Raw genomic sequence first — 12,918 nt, forward strand, 5'->3', positions numbered from 1 at the left:
CTACTTCGATTTTTAAATCATCTAAAGAAGTATCTCTAACCATAGTATCTGCTTTCTTATCAAGACGAGCAAGAACTTCTATTAAAGAATAAGGTTTTGAATCAAGATTAATTTTTTGATTTAGAGGGTTTAAAGGATTTAGAAGATTAGGAGCTGGATGCCGAAGCCATATTAATAATTTTACTCCTCATGGTTTCATCAAAGGTCTCCTTTAATAATTCTATAACATTTTTAGAAGTAATTGTATTGACATTCAAATCTTGAAATTGTGATTGAAGTTTTTAAAACTAATCAGTTTTGCAAGGACAATTATCACCTGTATAATTGGTACCACAATTAGTAGATGAAATATCATTATTATCAGAAAAATCTGTCAGATCTTTCAGATCTGGAGTCAGTTTCAGAGTAATAATCGGATTCTGAACTAGAAGTGTATAATAATTCATAGACTTTATCATGAAGATCTTCTTTAAGTTTTAAAGACTTGAACTTTTGAAGCTTGCAATTTGGAGTAATATGCCCATATTGACCATATTCATAGCACTTATTTTTGCTAAGGTCTCTTTTAGAATCGTTTTTGGTAAATCTATTAGATTTTCGGTGAGCTTTTCTACCTTCACGCTTTTCTTTATTTTGACGAGAGCGGCGATGCTTTCTACAAGTTCTATCTAGGTTATATTCTCTAGAACGTCGAGATTTGTTAGATCGTTTAGCCTTTTTATTAGAAGGGCCATCAACAGTGAATTGAGTGCAGAAATCTCCAAGTTGAGATCGCTCCCTTTTGCTGTTAACTTTAAGTTATTGAGCTAGTTTAAGATTGTTACACAGATTTAATCCTTCTTAAGTACAAGTGTCAATTAATTGACCATAAGTAAACTGATCATAATGAATAGCAGAATAGTTTCCTAAGAGTCTTCCTAACTCTTTTGGCAAATAAAGGGGAAAGGCCATCAATAAATTTGGTCTTCCAGTAAGTAAGATTACTTTTGGGTAAATCCATTACTCGATTTAAAAAAAGGTATTTTTATATCACCTAAATTCTCCTAAATGTCTACAACGAAGTCCATTTAGAAGGGCTTGAAGAGTTTCATTTTGGTTGGTAAATCTACCATAAAAATGTTCTATAATAGTGAGGAACAGTGTATAAACTGCATCTTGTCGAATATTTTTGACTGGTTGTTGGGACTTTCCTTTTTTAGAAACGACTGCCTTAGTAGCTATTTCTCGTTTAACTGAGGTAGTAATAGAAGTGCGAGCTTCAGCTGATAAGAAACTATCCCACCAACCTCGAAGTTGGCTGGTAAAGCCTCTAACAATCATCTTGCAAGTGGTATGATCAGAATTGTTATTAGTGGATTGATAAATAGTCGCATACATTAACATGCGATGCAGAAGAATGGAGACTTATCTATCAGTTAAGCTATTTAGATTTTATTCAAAAATTTGATCACCGTTGTAACATATAATAGATTGAATCCAATCTCTTTCCTCTATTAAGACAGCTTGAGGAGTAGGAAGCAGATAATAATAAGTTAACATAGATGGTTTAGTAGCATATCTGCTCGTTTTGATAAGCCTAGCCTTTTCGTCTCAATAACTTCGATATCGGCCCCCATCTAGTATAGGCTTAAGTTCTGAAATATCTTCTTCAATTGGGAAATTATCAATCATATCAATAGGTTTTGCGTTTAAATTTGAAAGTTTCTTATCAAAAAGTTTTTCTAAATTATTTAATTATTTTGATTTAAATTTTTTTACTTCGATTGGTCGTTGAATATGAGTAGGAATATCAGTAAATGGTTTACTTTCAGAAGTGGAGGCACTCTCAGTTAGTTTGCCCATATTCAGAGTTTTAACCAAAGTAATTAACTCATCGAGTTTTGTATCGAGAGAACTAATATGTTCGCCAATAACTTTAACATATAAACTCAAATAATTATTTTGAGCAATCAAATTATTGATTTCACGAATGCTAATTTTAGCAACATCATTATCAATGAATTTTTGAAAAGGTGAGAAAGTGAGACCTGTATTATTAGATAAAATAAAAAAAAATTGAAGAGGGTAAATTGACTTTGTAATATTACCACTACCATCTTTGAAAGTCCTTTGTTCTAAATCCTTTATATATAAAGGTAAATAAGTGGTTATAAAGCATGGAACAAAGTACATAATTTGATTATGTAAAGAACAGATTTCATAAAACTCTTGAGAAATATTATTTAAGTCGTCTTGACTATAAGTCTCAAAAAACCAAGTTTTAAACTTGTTCCATTTGGTTTGATGAAATTCCTTTAGAATATGTTGACGTGCCAGGGATCCTAGACTAAAATCAATTTGGTGAGTTATCATTATTCAAATTTTATTTCGATTTGACACCTTATTAGGGTCAAAATTCATTTCGGATGCAATTGGTCCTATATCGGACAACTTATTAGTTGCTTGGACAATATTAGTTGTAGGATTTATTTTAACCCTTTCAACTATTCTTTCGCTCAAAGTATCACTAAGAGTATGTAGAGATAAAGCTCTATTTCTAGCTGGACTATAAATAGGGGTATCAGGAGTTATAGGGGAAATATGTTGTATCTCAGGCAAAGATCTATAATCTGAAAAAGATCGTCTGTTATAAATAGGAGATTTATAAATTGGAGATTTATCAGCGAACTGAATACAAATCTTACCATCAGGATTTTGAGTGATATGAGAATATTCACTATTTGTCAAATCATTTGTGACCTGACTTGGGGATATAATCGAGTCCAAAGTCCATGTAGTTGGGAAATTAATTTCTTCCCACCTAATGGGTCTCCGAGTAGTGACTTTAGACTTTGTAAAATTAATTTCGACTAATATAGTCTGATTAGATGTATTATAAAATTTACATCTAGAATTCAAAGTAGATAACATTTTGAAATAAATTCTATAAGATAAACATATAAGTTCAGAACCTGGAACATAGTTATAACCATGTTTTTTAACATTTAATGTTAAGGTATCAAGAATATTGACATCAGATAAGGACAATTGAAGATTAGGTTGAGTATTGAAGTAAACTGGACCATATGTCATAGTAGATTCAAACGAACCCATCAACGATTGTTTGAAATTTAGATCTCTAGCATCTCATAAAGTAGCTAGAAATATTTCAGGTAACCCTTTAAGAGTTAAAGGCTTAAAAGCAATCTGAACCATGCTGATATACATAAAATTGAATTTAGATCTATATGAATCAATATCTCATTTATTTAATAAACAAATAGTTTGCTCATCAGAATTAAGAGCCAAAGATTGTTCAGTTATTTTTATTAATTGTTTGGCTGAAAAATTATCAAACCATCTATAATCATATATGGTTTTAGTATCAACTTTTGAAATAGTCCATTTATTTAATGAATCAAGGTTTTGAGGTACATTTACCTCTTCTAATCTAGTACTTTTAATACTAGTTTCTCCAAGATCCATAAGAAAGAAATCATATCTATGTTGACTATTTCAGATTTGTTACATATACGCCATGGGGATAACGATTCCCTCAATACAGCTTAACTTCGTCAAGCCTGTACGAGTAGTAAGGAGGTCTAGATTTAGTTGGTTGTTGACTTACACCACCACTGCTTGCTAGACGAAATCAATAAGGTAGTGCCGGAATCGGCTGTACCGTCATCTCAGAACCAAGTCAAGAAACTATGATAAAAATTCCTTATATTTTAACCGAGTCTGGTCTTTCATGATGAATATATAATAAAACGTAGATACCCAGCATATATTTGAGATTTTTAGCCGGACATGATCACGGCTATGGAGAAATATATAAAATTAAAAGTAAAGACTAAAAATTAAAAATACCTTACTCCGAAGGCTATGCCAATCTGAAAGCTTTATTTCTTCAAACTTATATTACTAGTGGAGTGTTTACAGAGAGAGAGAACTCAAAAACTCTTAAAACTTCTAAAACTTTTGTCTAGAAATGAAAAACAAATGCCTTTTATATAAGAGGGCTAATGAGACATAGATAATAAAATTGGGTCCCTTGTATGGGTCCCTAATACAGTATATCTATTGTTAATATACAGTATTTTTATTGTTGTCAAAAAAATTATTTTCTCTATTTTTATCTGGCTTGGAATGTATCCTCTCATAATCCGATATCTTTTTAATCTTTTAAGGATCCGGAGTGATCGCCTCATTCTGCTTTTCCCTTACCCTTGACAGCTAACTTAAGGAATTCTTCCTTATCCTGTAGTGAGTGGGAATGCCATCTTCACAAAAGTTGCCTTCGTATGGAAGAGTCACAATATTCTTTTTCTATTGCAGAAAGCACTAGGGTGATCGGCACAAATATCAATGGCCAGTTGTTCAGAAATTAATTTAATTTTTTCCTATACTTTAGTAGGACGTAATGTATCAAAAATATTTAAATTGTATATTTTCAATTGTAAAGAATCAACATGCTTTTATTTCATATTAATTAAAGCATTAATATATCTAGTAACTGATTGAGTTATGAATGAAAACGATATCTCCTTATTTTTATAACTAGTAATAAATCCTTTTGAATCTATTTTTAAAAAAGAATAGATAATATTAATAAAAACAATTTCAAATATAATTGGAGGATGCATTTCTCCGTTTAAATATGAATCGAATCGAATATTTTATTCAATCTTGTTTGAAGGACTTCATTCGCTCATTTACTACTTCTAATTATATTTATAATAATCGATAAATATTTAGTGGAGACTAAAAATATTAGAGTAACTTTTCACAAACTTAAATACTGGTTTATCATTTTCTCGACATTAGGAGCCCATACTAAACGACATAGTAAACTTTTTCTTGGTCAGTTCTTCAGGGTGAACGAATAAAGAGGTGCCAAAACCCACAAGAGAAAAATCAGTGCAAACCAGCTCTCGATGGAAATGGCGGCAGCGTCGTCGTCGGCGACGGAAAGTGGGGTAACGGAGAGAAGGGGAATACCAGCGGCGGCATTTGTTGAAGATGTTCAGTCCTATCTCAATCAATCTGGGCTCGATGTCAACTCTGCTCTTGCCTTTCTCCAAGAAAGGTCTCTCTCTTTCCTGTGTAATCCATCTCAGTATATGATCTCTTTGGTAATTAATGCTATTGATTTTTGTTACTTGATATGTCAGTGATTCGTATAGTTTAGGATTTTAGGTTCAGTTTATGAGTTTTTTGTTGGTCTCTTTGGTGTTTTGTACTTCAGGGATTACTTAATTAGGAGTTATGGTCTTCTATGATGTTAAAGTTTCAATCTTTAGGGATCTTATGATTGCTTGGGAATATCATTTACATAAATTTTTGGTTTGCTGGAGGGTTTTGACATGAGTATCTGATTTTCTTTGTTTTTGTTTTGTCTATTTACTTCAGGTTTTGCTTAATTAGATATAAGTTGTACTCTACGATGTGAAAGTTCCATTCTTTAGGGATTTTATAATTGCTGGGATACTTGTAACTTCTTGTGTTATTAAGTTTGAGCAAATCAAATTTGGCGGCTGGGTGTAATGGACAGTTTTGGCTTCACTTTATGAGTTTCATGGTTTTGTTTTGTATTCATTTTCTTCAGGTTCCTTACTTATAAATTAGTTTTTTTTGCTATATGTAGGATTTGAGCTATAGCTGAGCTCAATCCATGAGTAATTCCGTAGAACAGAGAGAAGAGAAAGAAGAAAATAAGAGAGTGTAGGAAGAAGATTGATATTCATATATTCGATAAAAAATGACAAAATGTAGTACAAACAACTAATAAGGACACTTTCCAGCTAATGTGTAGAGGACATGTGGCATTCTTTTGGTAGGAAACATAAATCACAAAGGACTACTAATGCAATTACATGAAATATCATATTCTGGAAATACAGAATGGCTAAAACATAATAATGTAAACTACATGGGCCAACAACTAAGTGTCTTGGGCCTTTCCTTCTCTTGGGCTCAAATGGTTGGTTCCTGGTATTCTCATATCATGACATTCCCACCCCCCTTAAGATCCTTGTCTTCAAGGATCACCAATTCAGAATCTCAGATAGCAGGAAATTGTAATCTTCCCAAGTTGCCTCCTCTGAGAGAAAATTAGCCCACTATACTAACACTTGAGTCACCGGTGCATTTCCTTTCTTCACAATTCTACTATCTAATATGGCTACTGGTTCAACAAGAGGCTGGCCATATGCTGATCATAAAGGTGGATCAAGAGCAGGGATCGCATAAGCGCCAATCTTTTGCTTCAACCGGGAAATATGGAACACAATTCTTGCTGATGAGGGAAATTTCAATTCATAAGCGACAACATAGCTTCCTGATCACTAGATAAGGGCAATAGTATTTAGAAGTCAGTTTCAGGTTGCTCCTCAATGCAACAATAGTATGCCTGTAATTTCAAGTATACGCCGTCCCCAGCTTCAAATTCTCTTTCAGTCCTGTTCTTCTCAGCAAAGAACTTCATCTGTGCTAAGCTTACTTTGAGTGCCTTAGCCATAATCTGTCTTTCTTGGAGCCACTGGTCCACCTCTGCTACCTTGGATTGAGCCACCTTCTCAAATGACAATTGTGGAGGATCATAGCCATACATCACTTTAAATGGAGACATCTTAATGGCAATATGGTAATTGGAATTGTACGAAAATGCAGCTAGTGGAAGCCATTTGTGCCAATCATTTGGCTTATTACTACACATGCATCTCAAGCAGTTCTCTGGACATTTATTTACTCTGTCAGTCTGCCCATCAGTTTGGGAAGGTAATCAGAGCTGAACTTCAATTCACTCTTAAGGTCCTTCAGCAGTTCCTTCCAGGAAAGATTTAGAAACTCTTTATATCTGTCACTATGTCACTTACTATACTTTGGGGTAGACCATGGAGTTTGCACACATTCTTCATAAATATTTTAGCAATTTGAACAACATTAATAGATGTGCTAAATACAAAAAGTGAGCATTCTTACTGAATCTGTCCAGAATGACAAAGATAATATCCTTGCCTTCAGACTTGAAGAGGCCTTCAATAAAATCCATGGTGATGTGCTCTTATGGTTTGTCTAGTACATGAAGTGGTAGCAACAACCCTGGACTGCTGGACAAGCCACTTGCATCTTTTGCAAATGTCACACTCTAGCACCACTTTCTTGATGTCAGCATGACATTTTGGCCAGTAAAAAACAACTTTAATCCTCTTCATTATGGCTGATACCCCTGAATGACCACCAACTCTAGAAGAATGAATATGATGCACCGGTTGTTGTCTCAGGTCAGTCTGACTTCCCACCCAAATCCTGCCTTTGTATCTGAGTGCCCTGACTCACGGTAACATCAGCAACTGTAGTGGGGTCAATCACTGCTTGAGCTATTAGTTGAGTCACTTCTGGCTCATTTTCATTACTCCTGCTCACTTCCTCCATCCATTTAGGCTGTATTTGAGAGATTAAACAACAGAGCTTGGGTCATCTTGTACTCTTGATAAAGCATCAACTATAGTGTTTTCAACCCCCTTCGTGTTGTGAATCTCATAACTTAACCCCATCAATTTGGACTTGTCCCTTATGCTGCAATGAAGTGGTGTCTTTTGTTCCTGGAAGAAGTTAAGACTAAAGTGATCAGTCTTAGGGGGTGTTTGGATTGGTTTTAATACGTAGCTTGTAAGCTAAAAGCTAAAAGTCATAAGTTGGTCATACCCAACTTTTGGCTTTTAGCTTATTTTTGTACTTTTTTGGCCTAAAAGCACTTTTTGTCTTTTCCAAACACCTTCAAAAATAAAAAAGAGCTTCAAAGCCAAAAGCTACTTTAAATAAGCCAATCCAGACACCCTCTTACTAATGAAATGGTGAGGATGCAGGTAGTGTCTGAGTTTGTTATTAATTCCTATTTTCTAGCTATTTGTTGCTTCCTGTATTCTAGTACTCATTTGATTCATTTAAGACTTCCTATAGTTTCTTGTATTTTAGTATTTTTGCTGCTTTGTATCTTATCAGAGTACTATGTAACTTGTTGGTTTGTATTTTTCAGTTCTGTAGCTGCTCTATATAAAGAGCATGTTGTTCATGAATAAAATCATATTTCCTCTTCTACACCTCAAACCTTTATAGTTTCCACTTGTCAACTGCCAGCAATAATGCAATGAGTTCCTTCTCATTATCTCATATGTAGAAAGGCCTTGATGCTTTTTATTGAGTGGTTGTCTAATATAGGCCAAGGGATGGTCCTCTTGCATGACTACAACTCCCATTTTGGTGCCACATACATCAACTTCAACCAGAAAAGGTTTGTTGAAGTCTGGCAATGCTAATAGTGGTGCACTATACATAACCTTTGTCAAAGTCTTACTGATCAAGCTATAATTCTTGACTAACTTTCTATAATAATGAGTACGTCCTAGAAAACTTCTCAGTTTTTTGAGGGTTTTGGGTTTTGGTTAGTGCACCTTAGTTGTCACCTTACTAGGATATGTTTCCACATCTTATCCAGATATCTTATGTCCTAGATACTCCACCTGAGGTTCGGCAAATTCACACTTAGGGTTGGAAGCAGTGTCTCCCTCTTCGGTGCCCTCACACGGTGGTCCTCTTTCTTTTTTACTCTCTGGCGACATGGGTGAAAACAGAATATACTTCGCGGTAGGTTTAAAATCATACGATATAATGAGGCTCATAGCAAAGGCAGAAGCTTGGTTCGAATGGGTGGAAAGAAGTTGAAATTTGATGCGCAAAACTACTTTCAATAAGAAAACCATGGAACGGATAACTTTTGTACTTCTAGAAGCTTCAAGGGATTCCGGTACACACACCAGAAGATGGAAGTTTAATGAACAGTTTGCATAATCTTTTTGCTCCGGAAAGCATAACAAGTTCGGCAGATTCATTAGCATTGTAACAATGCAAGGGTGAAACAGATCTGTCATTATTATACCAGAGTTTGCATTTAATAGGGGTTGGGGGGCATAGCATTAAAGATAACAAATTTCATTAAAGGCCAAAAGGGTCTATTTCTTACAAACAATCCCAGAATGGTAGATCCAAAAATCATGTATGCTGATTCATTAGCATTGTAACAATGCAAGGGTGAAACAGATCTGTCATTATTATACCAGAGAGTTTGCATTTAATAGGGACTGGGGGGCATAGCATTAAAGATAACAAATTTCATTAAAGACCAAAATGGTCTATTTATTACAAATAGTCCCAGAATGGTAGATCCAAAAATCATGTATGCTAATTCAGTTAGGACTAGCAAATGGCAATCAAAGGAAGCAGCAAAAGCATTGATTAGTCACAACAACGAAGCTATCTCCATCCTTGGTGGAGACATAGAGCTGGAGAAGGGTCTTCTTGACAGATATATTGTGGGGAGTTTTAATGTAGACTTGAAGGAGAAACCCACGCTTGCAGACATCAGGAAATGGGCCATCAAATCATCAATACATGGAAGAAGTCCGTTGGCATAAGCATTTATGAAATGGGGGGTGGGGGTGCTCTTTTTTTGTTTGAATTCCCAAACAAAAATATGACAAAACATGTCATTAATATAGAATGGGCCTGAAAACAATTGAAGCTACATCTTGAATGATGGTCACCAACAGTTAGATGTTGCACAAAACGTGAAGTCGCAACATGGATAAGAACAGTGGGTCTGCCACTCCATTTTATGGACGAAAAAGATGTTTAAAGACATAGGAGACCAATGCGGAGGATGGATAGAAACAGAGGAAGAGACATCTCTTAGAAACCACCTAAAGTGGGCAAGATTAAAGATACAAGGAGATGGAGGAGACATTCCAAACAAAGTTAAGATAGTGATAAAGTACCAACTTTCTTTATTCCGATCTGGTCTGAAGCTCAAATGATGGTGGTGGCCGGCAAGGTGGAGAAGATGATGGGCAAAGATTGATGTAAAAAGAGGTGAAGAGGGGAAGACATAATGGGTATATATCTGATAAAAAGTTGGTGGATCACCTGGGTATGACCTCAAACCCTATAGTTGGCATGGGCCCATTGACACATGTTGAAAAGGAAAGGCTTTCTTTTAAATATGGTCGGTCAAAGTCGGATCACAGGAAAAAATAAATTAAAAGAGCTTAAAGAAGAAGGTCTTTACAGGCCCAATCTTTAATGAGGCTCAACTCTTTAGACCCAAACAGATTAATGTGGTGATGTTATCTATGGCCGATCCAATGTTAGTCGAGATTGAAGTAAACACTACAAACATTGTCTTCTTCGACGTCGTATCTGGAGAGAGAGAAGTTGTAGCTGACGAGGATCAAGCAAATTATCGGACTGATCTCACAAGACTAGAAGATGGGGAGGTTTTTGCAAATGCGGCCACTAATATAGAAGACGGAAGATCCCAATCAGATATCAACAATTTCCAATCAAACATGCAAATTGAGAATTGTACAGAGGAAGAGAGATGGAACATTGAGGAAGCAAAACCTTTAAATTACTTATCAGTAGAAGAGGAAAGTGATGGGGAGATGGATGCGTCTATATGGGCCCATCAAAATATAATCAAGATGAGCAAGGAGTTTGGGGTTGTATTCGATAGGTGTCAAAAAGAAGCTCTGGCACTCTTCAAGAAGATGTCCTGCAAAAGACACCTAATTACCAAGATAGCAGAGAAGCAAACAGGAAAAATTTCCAGAATCAGAGGGCTGAAAAAGTTGAGGGATTGACAATTGATATGAGTTTTAAAAGCAAAGGTACAAGAATAAGGGGGAGGGGTAATTTTATAGATATATGATGAATGTGAAGATAATATATCATGGAACGTAAGGGGATTAAATTGCAGGGAAAAGAGGGTGATAAAGATTTTGTTACGAGATTGAAGGCAGATGTCATATGTCTGCAGGAAACCAAATTACAAGGGAATAATGGGGGAAACAGAGGAGTTAAATATGGGCAACTAGTGGAACTAGGGGAGGTATTCTGGTGATGTGGGATAACAAAGTTTGGGATGGGGAAGTAGTGGAGATAGGATTGTATACTCTGACTTATAACTTCAAGTCAAGAGTAAATGATTTTGCTTGGCATATGACAAGAGTTTATGCCCTGATTTGCAATCTGGAATGACAGGAAGTGTGGTGGGAAATTGGGGCTGCTAGGTGCTTATTCTAGGACCTTGGGTTTTGGGAGGTGATTTCAACATTGTCAGATATGCCTCTGAGAAAAAAGAACTGCTACAAAACCTCAATATACATGAATGAGTTCTCTGATGTAATTGAGGAAACGGTGTTGATTGATCCTCAATTGGAAGGAGGGGAATACACTTGGACCAGGGGAAGTAACAGGGAAGCTACATCTAGAATTGACAAAATACTATATTCTACTGAATTGGGGGGGGGAATTTTCAACAATGTGAAGCAAGAGATTTTACCCATAGTATGCTCAGATCATACAACAATTGCACTAACAAGTGGAAGTTGGATTCACACAAAATTCTATTTTAAGTTTGAAGGGTGGTGGCTGGAGACTTATGGTTTTAATGAAAGAATCAAAGAATGGTGGACATCCTTTGTATTTGAAGGGAAGCCTAACAGTACATATTTTAGCTTCCAAGCTAAAACCTCTGAAGTCCAAATTGAAAGAATGGAGTGCAAGTACATATGGGAATCTAGAAAAAAGGATGAAGGAATTGCTCACCAGAATTACTGAGTTTGATAGTATTCAGCAGAATAGAACTTTAACGAAAAAAGCTGTCCAAAAAGCAAATGTGGTCAAAGATTTTGTAAAAATGGAAGAGATAGTTTAGAGACAAAGATCAAGAACATTGTGGATAAAACAAGGGGATAAGAACACTAAGTTCTTTCAGAAAATTGCAACTACAAGAGGATAAATCACATTGATAAACTAGTAGTAGAAGGACAAGAATTGGTGGAGGCTGCAGACATCAAAAGAGAGATTGTACTCTTTTACAGGAAGCTGTATAGTGATAGTGAGAATTGGAGGCCATCTTACAATATGAATCAATGTTCTACTATCAATACAGAAGAGCAACAAGAACTGCAAAAACCTTTTGAAGTGGAAAAAGTTCTACTTGGGCTTAAGACCTATGCTATAGACAAAGCACTAGGTCCAGATGGGTATTCTATGGGTTTTTTGGTAAAATGTTAGTAGATTGTGAAGGAAGATGTGATTGCAACTATTCAGAATTTTCATTCTTGTGAGATTTTTGAGAAGAGCCATATATAGCTCTCATCCCAAAAAGAATGGTGCCAAAGAGTTGAGAGATATCAAACCAATCAATTTAGTAGAAAGTGTATACAAGTTGATATCCAAAATTCTTACCGAAAGATTGAAGAAAGTGATGCATAAGCTAGTTGATCCACAATAGATGGCCTTCTTGAGAGATAGGGAAACTACCAACTATCTATTTGGGGATGCCTTTGGGAGCAAAAAGCAAATCCAAAGAGATTTGGAATGTAGTGGTGGTGAGATGTGAGAAGAGACCGTCAAGATGGAAAGCACAATAGTTGTCCAGAGGGGGAAGATTAGTCTTGATCAACTCAGTCTTAGATGTGTTGCCAACTTATCTGATGTCAATTTTCCCCATTCTAGCCAAAGTGGAAGAAAGAATTGATGCCATAAGGAGGAATTTCTTGTGGAATGGTGATAAGGAGAACAATGGATTCCATTTAGTTAAATGGGAGACTGTAATCCTATCTAAGAAGCATGGAGGGCTATGCATAAAAAATTTGAGAAAACAGAACAAAAGCTTGCTTATGAAACGGCTGTGGAGATCCCCTAAAGAAGAGCAGACATTGTGGGTTAGGGTGATTCAAGAAAAATATGAGAGGGAAGATTTTTTGAAGACTAAAGAAGTAACTTCTGTTTATGATATCAGTCTGTGGAGGTTAATCAGAAACTTGGGGCATGTTTTCTTTGAAAGAACAAGTTTCAATGTGAATAGTGGAA

General features: G+C 35.6%; 1 protein-coding gene across 1 annotated transcript in view; it reads left to right on the forward strand.

Annotated features, from left to right (window-relative positions):
* Nucleotides 1-4,785: 4,785 nt before the first annotated feature.
* The window catches only part of LOC129887389 (prefoldin subunit 3-like), a 40,967-nt gene continuing 32,834 nt past the window's right edge, over nt 4,786-12,918 (forward strand). The window contains exon 1 of the mRNA XM_055962469.1: nt 4,786-5,068. Coding sequence (XP_055818444.1) covers nt 4,917-5,068 — 152 coding nt within the window. The 5' untranslated portion in view covers nt 4,786-4,916. The remainder of the gene's footprint in view (nt 5,069-12,918) is intronic.

This window comes from Solanum dulcamara, chromosome 4 (genome assembly GCF_947179165.1).
Source record: "Solanum dulcamara chromosome 4, daSolDulc1.2, whole genome shotgun sequence".
NCBI classification, from domain to species: domain Eukaryota; kingdom Viridiplantae; phylum Streptophyta; class Magnoliopsida; order Solanales; family Solanaceae; genus Solanum; species Solanum dulcamara.